Source organism: Herpailurus yagouaroundi, unplaced genomic scaffold, assembly GCF_014898765.1.
Source record: "Herpailurus yagouaroundi ecotype Mexico unplaced genomic scaffold, PumYag 141, whole genome shotgun sequence".
In the NCBI taxonomy this organism is placed as follows: domain Eukaryota; kingdom Metazoa; phylum Chordata; class Mammalia; order Carnivora; family Felidae; genus Herpailurus; species Herpailurus yagouaroundi.
In genome coordinates this window covers 39,460,620-39,475,372 of record NW_024412396.1, presented here as the reverse complement: position 1 = coordinate 39,475,372, position 14,753 = coordinate 39,460,620, and the positions used below count along the sequence as shown (strand labels likewise).

General features: G+C 40.8%; 1 protein-coding gene across 9 annotated transcripts in view; it reads right to left on the bottom strand.

Annotated features, from left to right (window-relative positions):
* The window catches only part of SYNE2 (spectrin repeat containing nuclear envelope protein 2), a 342,419-nt gene that overhangs the window by 232,949 nt on the left and 94,717 nt on the right, over positions 1–14,753 (bottom strand). For all 9 annotated transcript variants that reach the window (XM_040477361.1, XM_040477354.1, XM_040477357.1 and 6 more), the window contains exons 8-11: positions 13,866–14,062; positions 9,219–9,319; positions 6,504–6,605; positions 4,000–4,137 (exon numbers count right to left, since the gene is read on the bottom strand). In XM_040477361.1, coding sequence (XP_040333295.1) covers positions 4,000–4,137; positions 6,504–6,605; positions 9,219–9,319; positions 13,866–14,062 — 538 coding nt within the window. The remainder of the gene's footprint in view (positions 1–3,999; positions 4,138–6,503; positions 6,606–9,218; positions 9,320–13,865; positions 14,063–14,753) is intronic.

The following is a 14,753-nucleotide window of genomic DNA, read 5'->3' as shown; positions in this document are numbered from 1 at the left end:
ATGATACAATACAGTGTTATGAAATGTAGCCACTGTGTTTTACGTTAGATCCTCAGACCTTACTCAACTGACAGCTGAAAGTTCGCACCCTTTTACCAACTTCAATCCCTCCTTTCCTCCATCCTGACCACCGCTTTTATCCTCTCTGTTTCTGTGAGTTTGACTTTTTTTTTTAAAGCTTCCAGACATAAGGAATACTATATAGTACTTTGTTTTGCTTTAGGTGCTTCAACTTTATCTTCTCAAACAACGTAGGAGAAAAGATAGCTCCGTAATCTTAAACCATTAAGTATACGCCATTAAGCCTCCAGTTGGAAAATCATGAAAAAAACTGTTTTCATCATTATGAATTTTTAATACGCGCTTTCAGTATATCCAAATAATTTGTACCTTTGCCAAAATAAAATAAAATAAGCCAGAAAGTTGATGAGTGAGTTAAAGAGAGCCTAAGAACACTATCTTTAATCCAACTGATATTCTTTTCGCAACTGAAAGAAAGCTGAGTATGTTTTGAATGAAAAGGAACGTGTGCTTTCTGCCTGAGGGCTGTACTCTTGTTTAGGTAACGGTCAGAAGGGGAAAGATAGAAGGCGATAATTACCTTTTACTACTCTTCTTTTTCACTTACCATAGAAAACTGGCTCCATACTTTTCTTTTTTAGTTTTGGAACTTATTTTTGAATTTAGTTGAAAATTTATATCTGATCTGAGCTGATCTTGTCAGGTCAAAATAACATAATGTTGGAGCGCCTGGGTGGCTCAGTCAGTTCGGTGATCGACTTCGGCTCAGGTCATGATCTCGTGATTTGTGGGTTTAAGCCCCGTGTCGGGCTCTGTGCTGACGGCTCAGAGCCTGGAGCCTGCTTCAGATTCTGTGTGTGTCTCTCTCTGTCCCTCCCCTGCTCATGTTCTGTCTCTTTCTCTCTCAAAAAAATAAACGTTAAAAAAAAATTTTTTTTTCAACGTTTATTTATTTTTGGGACAGAGAGAGACAGAGCATGAACGGGGGAGGGGCAGAGAGAGAGGGAGACACAGAATCAGAAACAGGCTCCAGGCTCCGAGCCGTCAGCCCAGAGCCCGACGCGGGGCTCGAACTCACGGACCGCAAGATCGTGACCTGGCTGAAGTCGGACGCCCAACCGACTGCGCCACCCAGGCGCCCCCCCAAAAATTTTTTAATTAAAAAAAAAACAATAATATTGCTATTTTGCATAGCTGGCTTAAAATGAAACCATTTACTGTGATGCCTTGAGGTAACTGTGTGCTCAAACAACTGAACCAGAAATTGTCTAGATGGTATTGACTTTTCTGTACCTGAAGGCTGTAAAATTAATATGTCTCATTTGCCACACCAAGACAAGGAGCTGTATTATAACTAAAGAATGGATTTTCAAGCTACTATCAATTTGTGGCACTGAACTCTTGCAAAATAGTGGTGTTTTTTTTTTTTTTAATGGTTTTTCTCATTATGTTGGGTACTTTTTCCCAATCACGTTCAATAAAATTAGGCCAGGTGTTTGTGGCCTGGAACACTGTGAACTCTACAGACAAGATCTTCTTCCTCTCGTGTTTTGTTGAGGTCGTGTAACCAGGAGCTCCTGTCCTTCTCAAGGGTCAGTTTCAAAGTCGCGATGAGAACACGAGCAGGGGACACAATGAGCCGGGCCACTTGATGGGAAGGTTTCCGGAGCTGCGCTAGTTGTCCCAAATTAGGTACTTGGAGATGGTGGCTCTTTTAAGTTACTGGACCTATTTACCACCCTTCATAAAGGATGTGAAAAATGTATTCTGAAAACAGGCTGGCGCTGTTGACAGCCGAGAGAGCAGGGGCCAACAGGGATCAACAAACTTTTCCAGGGCCAGAGAGAATTTTTGACTGGCAGACCATAAAAATCTCTGTTGCAACCCTGTAAATCCACCAGAAATCACTTAATTATCCACTTAAAATGCGTGAAGGGTATGGTATGTAAATTATACCTCAATAAATACGTTTAAAAAAAGAATGAAGGCAAAATAAAGACATTTAGAAATCAAAGAAAACTAACAGAATTTACCACCCACAGACCTGCATTGTAAATTTAAAAAAGTGTTTCAGGCTGAGGCAAATAAATTCGGATGGAAACTCAAATCTCTCCAGGAAAGAATGAAGAACATTGGAAATGGTAAATATCTAGATAATTATAAAAGACATTTTTTTCTGTTAATTTCTTTAAAACATATGATTGTTTTTAGCAAAAATTGGTAACATGGTCTTGGGGACTTTAAAACATTTGTTTGTGGCATAAATATATTTATATGTAAAGCAACTATAGCACAAAGAATGACAAATAAATGAATCAATTTAACTGCAAGATTTCTACATAAGAAGTTGTACGATAACTTAGAAGTTGTGTAAGTAGACTGCAAAAAAAGTTGTTTTAAGTTTATATATTTATTTTGAGAGAGAGAGAGAGAGACAGTTTGAATGAGCAGGGGAGGGGCAGAGAGAGAGAGAGAGAGAGAGAGAAAGAGAGAGAGAGAGAGAGAGAGAGAATCCCAAGCAGGGTCTGTACTGTCAGCGCAGAGCCCGACACAGGGCTTAAACCCATAAACCGTGAGATCACGACCTCAGCCGAAATCAAGAGTTGGACACTTAACTGACTGAGCCACCCAGGAGCCCCAGACTATAAAAAAATGTCAATGTATATTGTAGGCTGACTAAAAACCTGATAGAAAGCAATAGAGCCAAAAAGCCTATTGGGGCACCTGGGTGGCTCAGTCAGGTGAGCATAGAACTTTGGTTCAAGTCATGATCTGGCAGTTCATGAGTTCAAGCCCCACATCAGGCTCACTGCTATCAGTGCAGAGCCCGCTTTGAATCTTCTGACCCCCTCTCTCTGCCCCTCCCCCACGTGCTCTCTCTCTACAACAAATAAACATTTAAAAATTAATCAGTTAAATGTTTAAAAAAAGGTCAATAGATAAAATGAAATTCTAAAAATATCAACATAATCCAGGGCGCCTGGGTGGCTCAGTCAGCTGAGCATCTGACTTCAGCTCAGGTCATGATCTCGCGGTTTGTGGGTTCAAGCCCCACATCAGGCTCTGGGCTGACAGCTCAGAGCCTGGAGCTGTTTCAGATTCTGGGTCTCCCTCTCTGCCTCTCCCCTGCTCGTGCTCTGTCTCTCTCGCTCAAAAACAAACATTAAAAAAAACTTTTTTTTTCTTTTTTTTTTTAACGTTTATTTTTGAGACAGAGAGAGACAGAACATGAACGGGGGAGGGGCACAGAGAGAGGGAGACACAGAATCGGAAGCAGGCTCCAGGCTCTGAGCCATCAGCCCAGAGCCGGACACGGGGCTCGAACTCACGGACCGTGAGATCGTGACCTGAGCCGAAGTCGGACGCTTAACCGAGCCACCCAGGCACCCCAAAAAAACTCTTTTTTAAAGACATAGATAATCTGACACGATCAACCACCTTATCTTAACTGATATCTATAGAATGCTGTGTCAAATAACTACAGAATACATGTTCATTTTAAGTGCAAATGGTATTACACCAACATGCTCTATGTCTCGGGTCATAACACAAATCTTAATAAACCGAAAACAATTGAAATCATACAGATATATTCAGACACACATACACATGCATCTTCACACATTCTCTCTAGGCTCATCCCTAACCCCCTCCGAGAACCTACTGATGGCTACACAGGACACTGGTCCACGGAAAAGGTGAGGCTGGTCAGTCAGAATATGGATAATCTACTCTGGCAAGGCAATCATTGATAGCAAATATAAAAACTTTGGACAAGCAGCTTTTCCAAGCAGAATGCTCTAAATTCCTATTTAAAGATCAATCACTACCCACGCGAGACCCTGGAGAAAATAAAAGAATACTCTCCCAAGTTTCTGATGAAGCATCTACTCTTTTACAGCATTCCCCATGGAAGTCTAATCATCCAACAAACAAAGCTGCCCCACGAAAATGTTCTAATCAACATAACACGGTAACCTGGTAGTTGAGGCCATCCCAGACTTCTCTCAACTGTAACTGATCTTCATTCAGCTCATCCAAGTTCCTTTCTATTGGCAGGATGTCCAAAAAGGGCTCTTTTCCTTCATTGAAGGACTCCAAAAAGGACAGCAGGCTCTACCATCAGAAGAATATTTTAAAGACAGAAATTTTAAGTCAGTTAATATAAGGTAATCCGCTATTTTAACGTCTATCGCTGCAGGTTATGTTTAAATTTCTACTTAAAGGGAGGTACGATTCCCTGGATTCAGGGTCCTCTACACTGATCTGGTACCTTTCTTCAGTGCACCCTGATCACTTGAGTGCCCTCATGGTAACACAGGTCACAGCTTGTGTCTCGTCAGCACTGTTGGATTTCTAAGGGAATGGAGCGGCAAGGTCACCCAGCTCTAGAGGACAAATCACGACGCCACACGGAAAATGGGAGTTTCTCTGTCCTCCCTGGATATGTGTTCACAACAAAATAAGCATGAGCGGAAGTGAGAACTATCCAGCAGCGGTCATCACGGACAAACGTGTCTATGATTAACTGTGCTCGAGCCGTTGCTTCCCAAGTTGTTTTTTACAGACTTGAGAAAATATGTTGTCCCTCGAAAATTTAATAAGTTAAGCTTTTCTGGGCTCGTATTAGTGTGAAGTTCGTGTTTAAGAGTCACCAATTCCATAAATATTATTTCAGCCCTTATTCATAATAATTGGCAGATTTTATCTTATTTTATTTTATTTCATTTCATTTCGGCTGAAGATTTAGGAGCTGGGGTGCCCAGCTGGCTCAGTCGATAGAGCAAGTGACTCTTGATCTTGGGGTCATGCGTTCAAGCCCCATGGTGGACACAGAGCTTACCTTAAAAAGTAAATAAATAAATAGAATTTGGGGAAAGATTAAGTTTTATGAGCAAACCAAGGGATAATTACTGTAATTCTTTCTCACCCCTAATAACTCCCTAAGGCCTTTTATTCAAGAAAGTGGAATCTGTGGTGCCTTACTAAATCAAAGAGGTAGGTGAGAGTAAAGCACTTCCGGGGACGCTGGGCCTCTTGTCAATAAAAAACGTATCAGGCCAAAGATGGAAGCAGCACAAAAACCTGGACCTGTACGGTCCAGATGGAAGGAAGACGAGAACATCCCATCCCTTTCTTCCCTGCTGCCTCTAAACCAAAAAGGATGCTGTTGCCAGTAAGCCACACAATCCGCTGAACGTTGGCGTGGGACAGGCTGGATTCATCCAACTCGCCCGCTCAGCCTGCAAGTGCTAAGTGCGGAGCAAGCACGTGACCGTAGCCCTGCTCTATTCCCAGTGGAAATCCGTCCGATGGGGAGCAGAGCTGCAGGGACCGTGGGTTCTAAGGAACAGGGCTGAAAAATCCTCATCTCGGCTCCTGTTAGGCTCCTTCAAGATGGTACAGGTTCTCCTGGTCACCCAGGAGGAACCCCACGAAATAGAGAGCTGGGTCTTCGAGGCTAGACTTCACGCGAACCCGCCTCTCCCTGGCAGTAGCTGTGTAACCTCAGGTGTCGTGGAATGGCACCACCACGTTCAGCAAGATGCTGTGATGTGTAAAATGCTCGTCAGCAAGGTGCCTGGTACACTGCAGATATTCAAGTGTGGTGACAGTCATAGTTGTCGTTCTTCCTCAAAGGGCGCCTCGGTTGAGGCCCTACACTTGGGGGTTATAACTTGGGGTTGGCTTCATTTTTTACTTCCTGATCTTTTTTTTCTCATTCCATATAACCTAGTTCTGCTCTAGACTGGGGACTGGAAAACTTTTACTGTAAGAGGCAAGAGAGGAAATGCCTAGGCTTGAGGGCCATACAGTCTCTATTGCAACTATTTGACTCTGGCGTTGCAGTGCAAAGGCAGCCACAGACCATACCTTCATGGGCATGGCTGTGTTCCAGGAGTACCTGATTTACCAAATTGGTGGGGCCCACAGACCAGTTTGCCACGCCCTGCTATAAAATCTTACTATTCAAGGTACCTTAAGGACCAAGTATTAGCAACACCTGGAAGCTTGCTGGAAATGCAGAATCTCAGGCCCCTCCCCAGGTCTACTGAATTAGAATCTGCATCTTAGGGGCACCTGGGTGGCTCAGTCAGTTAAGCACCTTCTTCTCGGTTCAGGTCACAATCTCAAGATTCGTGAGATTGAGCCCCGCGTTGGGCTCTGTGCTAACAGCGCACAGGCTGCTTGGGATTCTCTCCCTCTATCTCTCTGCCCCTCCCCCGCTCATGTTCTCCCTCTCTCTCTCAAAGTAAATAAATAAACTTAAAAAAAAAAAAATCCGCATTTTAACAAGATTCCCCAGGGAGTTCACGTGCACATTAAAACTTGAGAAGCGCTGTCCTAGAACGTGATGCTAAAACTTGAAGTTAGTTTAGCATTTATGTAATTAACTCTGCAAGACTTTTTTTTCCCCAAAAACATCCTACTCCTCCCTAAGAGTAAGCTGCAAACAAACTGCTGTTTAAAGTCATACTTACATCATACTTTTTAGAGCAGGTCTCATTTTCTGAATCCTTTAGCACTTTCTGTAGTTTTTTCTCTTGTAGAGTCAACCAGACCACAGCATCTTTCACCTTTCCCTATAATTCACACACATATTTAACACTCTATCCTAAATAGACTTGGAGATTTTTCTTTTTAACAATAAAATTAGCAACTTCAAATGTCAGTGAAATAACGCAAGCATTACACACCAATGACTCCTTGTGCCGAAGAGGAAGTATGCTTTTTCACCTAACACCTTGAATTTTAAAATGGATTGAAACTAGCACCTCAACATAATGTGCTAAAGAAACAGGGCATGCCAGCCCTTGATTTTTTTTTTTTTTGGCTTAGCCACTCCCATTATTCCGCAATTCTGAAGAACATTATTCTAAACTACTTACCCATAGTAAGCATTTCAGAATACTGCTTTCCGATACATCTAAATAGGGTTACTAAAGAGATGCTGACACCCAAATACACGGGCATCAAAAATATCTTAGGCAGGGGCACCTGGGTGGCTCAGTCGATTTGAGCATCAGACGTCGGCTCAGGTCATGATCTCACAGTTCATGGGTTTGAGCCCCATGTCGGGCTCTGTGCCGACAGTTCAGAGCCTGCAGCGTGCTTCGGATTCTGTGTCTCCCTCTCTCCCTCTCCCCCTCCCCGACTCATGCTTTGTCTCGCTCTCTCTCTCTCAAATATAAACATTAAAAAAATTTTTTTTAATATCTTAAGCATTTTAAAGACCCTAAAGATAACTACTAAAGGTTTTGTTTCTATCATAAGGATGTGAGTAACAATTCTTTTTTCCTAGATTCTTGCTTGCTTACATTCGAAAGTTAATTTCACTGCCAGAGAATAAAGCAAAAGACATTACATCTTATTTTCATTTCCTTTAAACTTCATTTACTTTTTCTCTATTAAGTAGGAGTGTTTTCTATATATTTTTGCATCTGATTTCATGGACAGTTTAATTTTTCATTTTATTTTTTAATAAGAAAATTACTTAGAAAAGAGTAGCTCCTCAGCAGGTCAGGAATAAGTGAACTGAACTGTAGGCCTCAGTCTCAGCTTGAGTCTCTGTTCCAGAGTCAGCAACAATCTAGCACAGCGCCTCAAACATAACGGTTGGAAAAACCTAGGCCCAAGTTTGTCACATACAATGTGATAATATGACCGCTTGTAAACATGTCTGAGGAAGCAGTCTAAGTAAATATTAAAATAATATTCGGGGGCACCTGGGTGGCTCAGTCGGTTAAGCATCTGACTTCGCTCGGGTCGTGATCTCACGGTTCGTGAGTTAGAGCCCTGCATCGGGCTCTACGCTGACAGCTCAGAGCTGGGAACCTAGTTCTGATTCTGTGTCTCCTTCTCTCTCTGCCCCTCACCTGCTCACACTCTGTTTCTGTCTCTCTCTCTCTCTCTCTCTCAAAAATAAATAAACATTTAAAAAATTAAGAATAATAATATTCAAAAAGTTTACTAAATTCACAGCACTCATTTATCTTCAAAGCAGCAGAGAATAATTGTTTATTTTCATTTCTGCTCAGTGATTTTTATGAAATTTCCACCCACAATATTTCGTGTACCTGACTGAAAGTCAAAGGAAAAAACTGAATAATCAAATGGCAAACTGATAGTGATTCAAGAGTACCTCAACAAACAAAGATCAAGAGTAGAACACACTGCTTCCATTTTTATAAATTATATGATCCCAGGGGTGCCTGGGTGGCTCAGTCAGTTAAGCATCTGACTCTGGATCTTGGCTCAGGCCTTGATCTCACAGTTCATGAGTTCGAGTCCCATGTTGGGTTCTGTGCTAACGGCACGGAGCCTGTTTGGGATTCTCTCTCTCCCCCTCTCTCTCTGCCCCTCCCACAATCTCTTGCTCTCTCTCAAAATAAATAAACATAAACAAACAAATAAATAAATAATATGATCCCAGGTATATGTAGCTAAAATTAGATTGTGGTGATAGTTGCACAAGTAAATATGCCAAAAACCACTGAATTGTAAACTTTAATTTTTTTGTAATGTTTACTTATTTTTGAGAGAGATAGAGAGATACAGACAGAGCACGAGAAGGGGAGAGGCAGAGAGAAGGAGACACAGAATCTGAAGCAGGCTCCAGGCTCGACGCGGGGCTCGAACTCATGAGCTGTGAGATCATGACCTGGGCGGAAGTCAGATGCTTACCTGAATGAGCCACCCAGGCAACCCTGAATTGTAAACTTTAAATGGTTTATTTTATGATATGTGGATTAAATCTTTAAGAAGCTGTGAAAATCAAAATAGACAAAAATGAGGTAGCTCTAGAACTTTTCAAGTTCCAGTGCTAAACGTAATTTGTCCTATACGGCGTCTATGTAAAAGTTATTTTTGATAAGTCAGCAAAGTTTAATAAATTACCACTTTTAACTTAAAAATGAAAAAAAAAAACAGGTGAAACAAATCTACAGTGAAAGAAACTGGAACACTGGTTGCCTGGGGTGTGGAGTACAGACAGGAAAGAGGAACACTGGAACATTCTGGGTAAGAGAAACGTGTTACATCATGATTGTTATATGGGTTACCTGCGTGTATGCATTTGTCAAAATTCATAGAACTGCACATTTCAGCTCTAGGTGCAAATTATACCTCAATTTTTAGAATGAAGCCATTGGTAGACACAACAAAAATGAGCCTGAGACATACTTATGAGGACATACCTGAGCTTCAGCTCCAGTCCCAGATGCATCCTTCGAATACCGCAGAAATTGTGCCACATAAGTCATGATTGACTTTTCATCAGGATTAACAACGTCCACATCTGCAAGATGTGGCACAGGATCAATTAGCTATAGATGTGATTTCCTACAATTACTACCCAAGAACAGGCCATGCCATGAGATAGCCTTGGAATAAACCAAAGCAGGTAACCGGCCGTGCAAATCTCTGTGGTCAGTCGCCCTTGCTCCAAGGCTGTGCATTGGCTAAGAGCTTAGATCCAGAGTCAGAGCTGAGTTGAACCCTGGCAGTAGTAAATGCACAGCCTCAATTTCCACTACGCCTGTTGTAGGCAGAAGAGCGTAAGTAGAGCGGGAGAGTGGAACAGAGAAAATACAGCTTTTCAGAGACACGGTATGGAAACTCCTCCAGGAGTGTAGAGTGTAGGAATGTACAGCAACTAGAACCCATTCCTGTCACACCAGTCTCAGGAAGTGCGCAGGAGAGCATTTCCAAAAGCATAGGTTCTATGGAAGACTTATTCAAGACATCCACAAGATTTTATTTGTTCATTTGTGGAACAAATGTAATTACTCAGAGCCTTCTGTGGGCCAGTCTTTGTACTGCATTAACAGAGTCCATGGTGAAAAAACATTGGAAAATGCTGAATTTAAACAAAGTAAAAACATTATAAATTCCATAAGCGCAGACCTTCTCCAGACATAAAACAAATTAGATCACAAAATCCAAAGGGAGCACAATATGTTACAGACAAAATGAACACATAATTTTGGGCTATCTTTTGATATGTTGCCAAAACAACTACGAAGATATTGAAAAGGAAATCATTTGTGTTTATTTATTTTTAATTTTTTTAATGTTTATTTATTTTTGAGAGAGAGAGAGAGAGCAAGAGTGGGGGAGGGCAGAGAAAGAGGAAGACACAGAATCCAAAGCAGGCTCCAGGCTCTGAGCTGTCAGCACAGAGCCCAACACAGGGCTCGAACCCACAAAACGTGAGATCATGACTTGAGCTGAAGTTGGACGCTTAACCGACTGAGCCACCCAGGCGCTCCTTTTGTGATTATTAATTCAGTTAAAATAAACTCATCAAATATTTATAGAGAGTCAAGAAATGCAGGTCACAAGCAAGATATGTAAGGCTCATTCTTGCCCTTATTCATTCAACAAGTGGATGCAAGACACTTGAGTAAATGCTAGATGCCTGAGGACATTATCTGCCCCTCAAGGAGCTTACTGTTAGGAGAAAAACAAACAACAAAGAAATATAATACACTATGCATGCTTCAGCAAATGTGTTTACTAGACCCAATGACTATTCTAAGTAGGCTGACAGAAAACATGAATCTAATCTATATCCAAATTAAAAGATTCAACACAGTAGACATATAAAAGGTATCTATAAAAAGTTAGGAGTGGAGTTTCAATAAAGGAAGGATCCCTAAGAGCAGAGTTATTCTTTTACTGAAAAAAAGTGTAAGTAAAAAAAAGTAAAAGTACATCAAGAGATACATAAAATAATTATACTGGCTTAACTAGATGTTTCTTTTCAAAAACTTTATTGCATGAAAAAATTAAAAATAAATAAAAGCTTTATTGTGTATGAAGTCATGCACAGTGATTAAATGTTTTAATAAAATTGTCAAAAGATAATTCTCTTATTCAAGTATGACAACAGCATTTAGTTTGCAGAAATAATGACGTATTTCACATTTTGAGCTATTGTTTAAGCTATTTAAAGTGAATTATGGGCAACCATTTATACAGTGGAAATTTGGCTTTTTTATACTGTCACATTATTTGCTGAATTACTTTTACATACTAAAAGAGAAAAAATATTTTACACTGATATTTAGAGAATCACAACATGAAAGGAGTATTAAAAAAACAAATAGTAATCAGACAAGGGGATAAAACAAAACATGAGGAAACACAAAGAAAAGAAAAAAAGATAGTGAAAAGCCAAAAAGGAAAGAGAAAAGACAAAGAATGGGAGAAAAGGAAGAAAGAAAGAAAAGGGAGGTGAGAACAAATAAGGAAGGGAGAGTTAACAAGAATTATCAACAAGCAACATAAACCAGAGCAATGACAAACCTAATACACAAAAACATGAAACCATTAGGCTAACTCTTAACTTAGAAATGCCACCTAATTCAACTGAGGTCCAAGAAGGCTAAGACCCCACATAGCTAGTGCCCAGATCTTAGCTTCTAATCCCATTCTCCAGTGAAAGAAACCGGTACTCCCTGGGGAGATGGTTGATCCCACTGGGGTAGGAAACATCCAAGATGAGCCTGGAGCATCTTGCAGCGCCAGGAAATAGGGATGTGCTCAAAAGCAAACAAGGAAACGCCACATGGAGGGCAGTATGTCAAAGGGGCAAAGGAGCTAGCTAAAAGAGCTCCTAATGGCTGAATCTTTGAGTTAAAAAAATGTTTTTTAATTTGAGCAGTTAAATACACAAAACAGTATTAGGTTACAACCCAAAGTAGAAAATGAAATGTCCATAAGCCCATACTGATATAAATGGTTGGAGGGGCGCCTGGGGGGCTCAGTCGGTTAAGTGTCCACCTTCAGCTCAGGTCGTGATCTCACGGCTGGTGGGTTCGAGCCCCACATCAGGTTCTGTGCTGACGGCTCAGAGCCCGGAGCCTGCTTCAGATTCTGTGTCTCCCTCTCTCTCGTTCTCTCTGCCCCTCCCCCTCCTAAGTGTCGGCTACGCATAACGACTTCCCAAAGAGTACAACACAGGAAGAGGGAAACAAAAAAAAAAAATCACTTCACGGGGAAGCAACCTGGCAAACACTACCTCAGCCAGGTGATTTTTTTTTTAATTAAAAAAAATTAAATTATATACATGAACAATCAAATAAAACATATTAAAACAAATGTAATAAACACTCAAAACTCACCACTTCCCAACTATTTTACCACATTTTACTATTACCGGTGCTCTTGAGGTTACTTACCTCTGTTGCACCTGTAAGATAGAAAACTACATTAAAAAAAAAAAAGAAAGAAAAAGAAAACTACATAATGGTGCGTTAGTGTTTTTTTTTTTTTCCCTACTCCGTGTTCAGTGACTTCACACCGGAATCGGCCGTGGTGGCAATGTTCAAACCACACACAACCACAAAAATCAGCAAATGAGGGCTTGATTTCTTGTATATTGATTACAAAGAAAGGGATGGAGAAAATGTTAATAACGCACGTTAAGCTTAAAAGTACGTCCTGTCTAGGGGCACCTGGGTGGCTCAGTCGGTTAAGCATCGGACTCTTGATCTGGGCTCAGGTCATGATCTCACCGTTCGTGAGATAGAGCCCCAAGTCGGGCTCTGCACTGACAGTGTGGAACTTGCTTCGGATTCTCTCCCTCTCTCCCTTTCTCTCTGCCTCTACCCCGCTTGCTTGCTCTCTCTCCCTCTCTCACAATAAGTAAACTCTGAAAGACAAAAAAAAAAAAAAAAAAAAAAGCATGTCCTATCTAGAGCTGTGAAATTGCACAAAAAAACGAGGAAATATTCTCCCAATATTAGGTTCAGCAAAAAAAGTCATTCACATGTTGAAGAACTAGTCAAGTTCCAACAAACATCTCTATTGTCGTACTTACTCACGAACGTAAAGACAATTATTTGCCAACATTCATGTCAGGACTCCACGTGTCCAGCGACCGCAACCATAAGTTGGCTGCAGGTGGATACAAGCGTTTGGTGAAAATCAACAAAAACATCTGGGGCTATATGGATCATAATAAATGTATCACATATTTTCTTATCATTTGTAAACTGTGTGCTACGTGTGCCTTATATTAGTAATATTTGTGATAGACGTGTGTACGTATCCACACACGCTCAGGCACACACACGCATTGCTCTGGAGACCCAGTCACACATTACCTACACACCCCTGGTTGTACAGCTGAGACTAGAATGTGTACTTAATTTGTCAGTGCATTGAAATCTTCGCGAATCCTACACACCCCTTTTATGAGCTTACTGGGATTTTTAATAAGCGTTGGTACATTAAGAAACAATACAACCCACAGCAAAGTGCTTTTCCAAAGAATTAAATCATCTTAATCTTAATTTTGTGAAGCTAACATAATCATCTCTTTGAACAAAACCCGTATTTAGGATTTTGCTGTGGTCGTTAACCATACCACACAATGTGTCGAGCATAATCACGGCAAAGCCTAGCCAGCCACAGAGGGCGAAACAAACAAACAAACAAGAGTTTCTGTCCTCAAAGAAGTTCAGCTTTACCTAGGGGGAAAGAGTGGAGAGGAGAAATACGTTAACCCAAAGAACGGTCTTACCAGGGAGCTTTTAGAACAGAATAACAGAATCAAGGGAACACAACGTAGAACACAATGAAAGAAAACTAAGACAAAGACTCAAATTAGTTCCAATAATAGCATTGCTTGCTTTCAGCTGTCTTGTCATCCTGGCAATTACTGAAGTTAATGAATTGGTAGGAATTCTTAGTGTCATGAAATTTAATAAAGAGTTTAAGTTATTAAACCCTCCGGGGCGATGATACCGTTATGTTTATTTATGTAGAGGTCCTGTTTACATTTCCCAGCCAACTTCACACTGGACAGCGTCTTAAAAAGAAAGAAGCTTCTTTACCTTCTGGTTCTAGCAACTTGGGGATTTTAAATTCCCGTTCAGCAATTCCAAAGGCCTCTTTCAGATTGTCTTTGTTGGATCTATGCTTCACTGTCTTCATGTCAATTAGGTCTGGTCGCAAGGCATGAATGACAGCCAAAAAAGCCATCCCATTTCTCCAGCTTGACTTAAAATCTGTCACACTGACAGACTCACACCTATCACAAAAGGACAAAAACATGATAAATACTATTTAAAAGAATACATCAAAGCACATCCACCATATTCAATAGTAATGAAAACAGATTTCAGTGGATCAAATACATCACATATTCTAGGAAAACATTTTATTTTAATCTTGTGGGCATATTAAAGTGAAATGCCAGCTTTGATGAGGCTCATGGTACCGCAGAACATTGGTGCTCAAAGTGTGGCCCTTGGACCAGCAGCATCAGCGTCACCTGGGCTGCAAGTGCTAGAAATACAAATTCTCAGTCGGACGCAACCCCAAACCTACCGCATTAAACTCCGCAGGTAGGTCTGAAATCTGTGTCTCCAAAAGCCCTCCAAGTGACAACAGCCACGCAAGTTTAATGCTCTTCATTCAGGAATCTGTTGGCTTGGCACTGGCTTTAGACTTCTACATGTAATTAAGTCCCTTTCACTAGTGGAAATAATTTCTTTCTCGTTAGAACAAATTATATGACACATTGTGCCACTTTAATGGTCAGTAGCTTATCACTCCTCTGCTTAAAACTAGTCATCACAGATGAATGGATAAACAGAATGTGATGTATTGATATAGTGGAATATTATTCGGCCCTAAAAAAGAAAGATGTTCTGACCCATCTTACAACATGGAAGAACCTTGACGGTGTTATGCAGAGTATAAGAAACCGGTTACCGGGG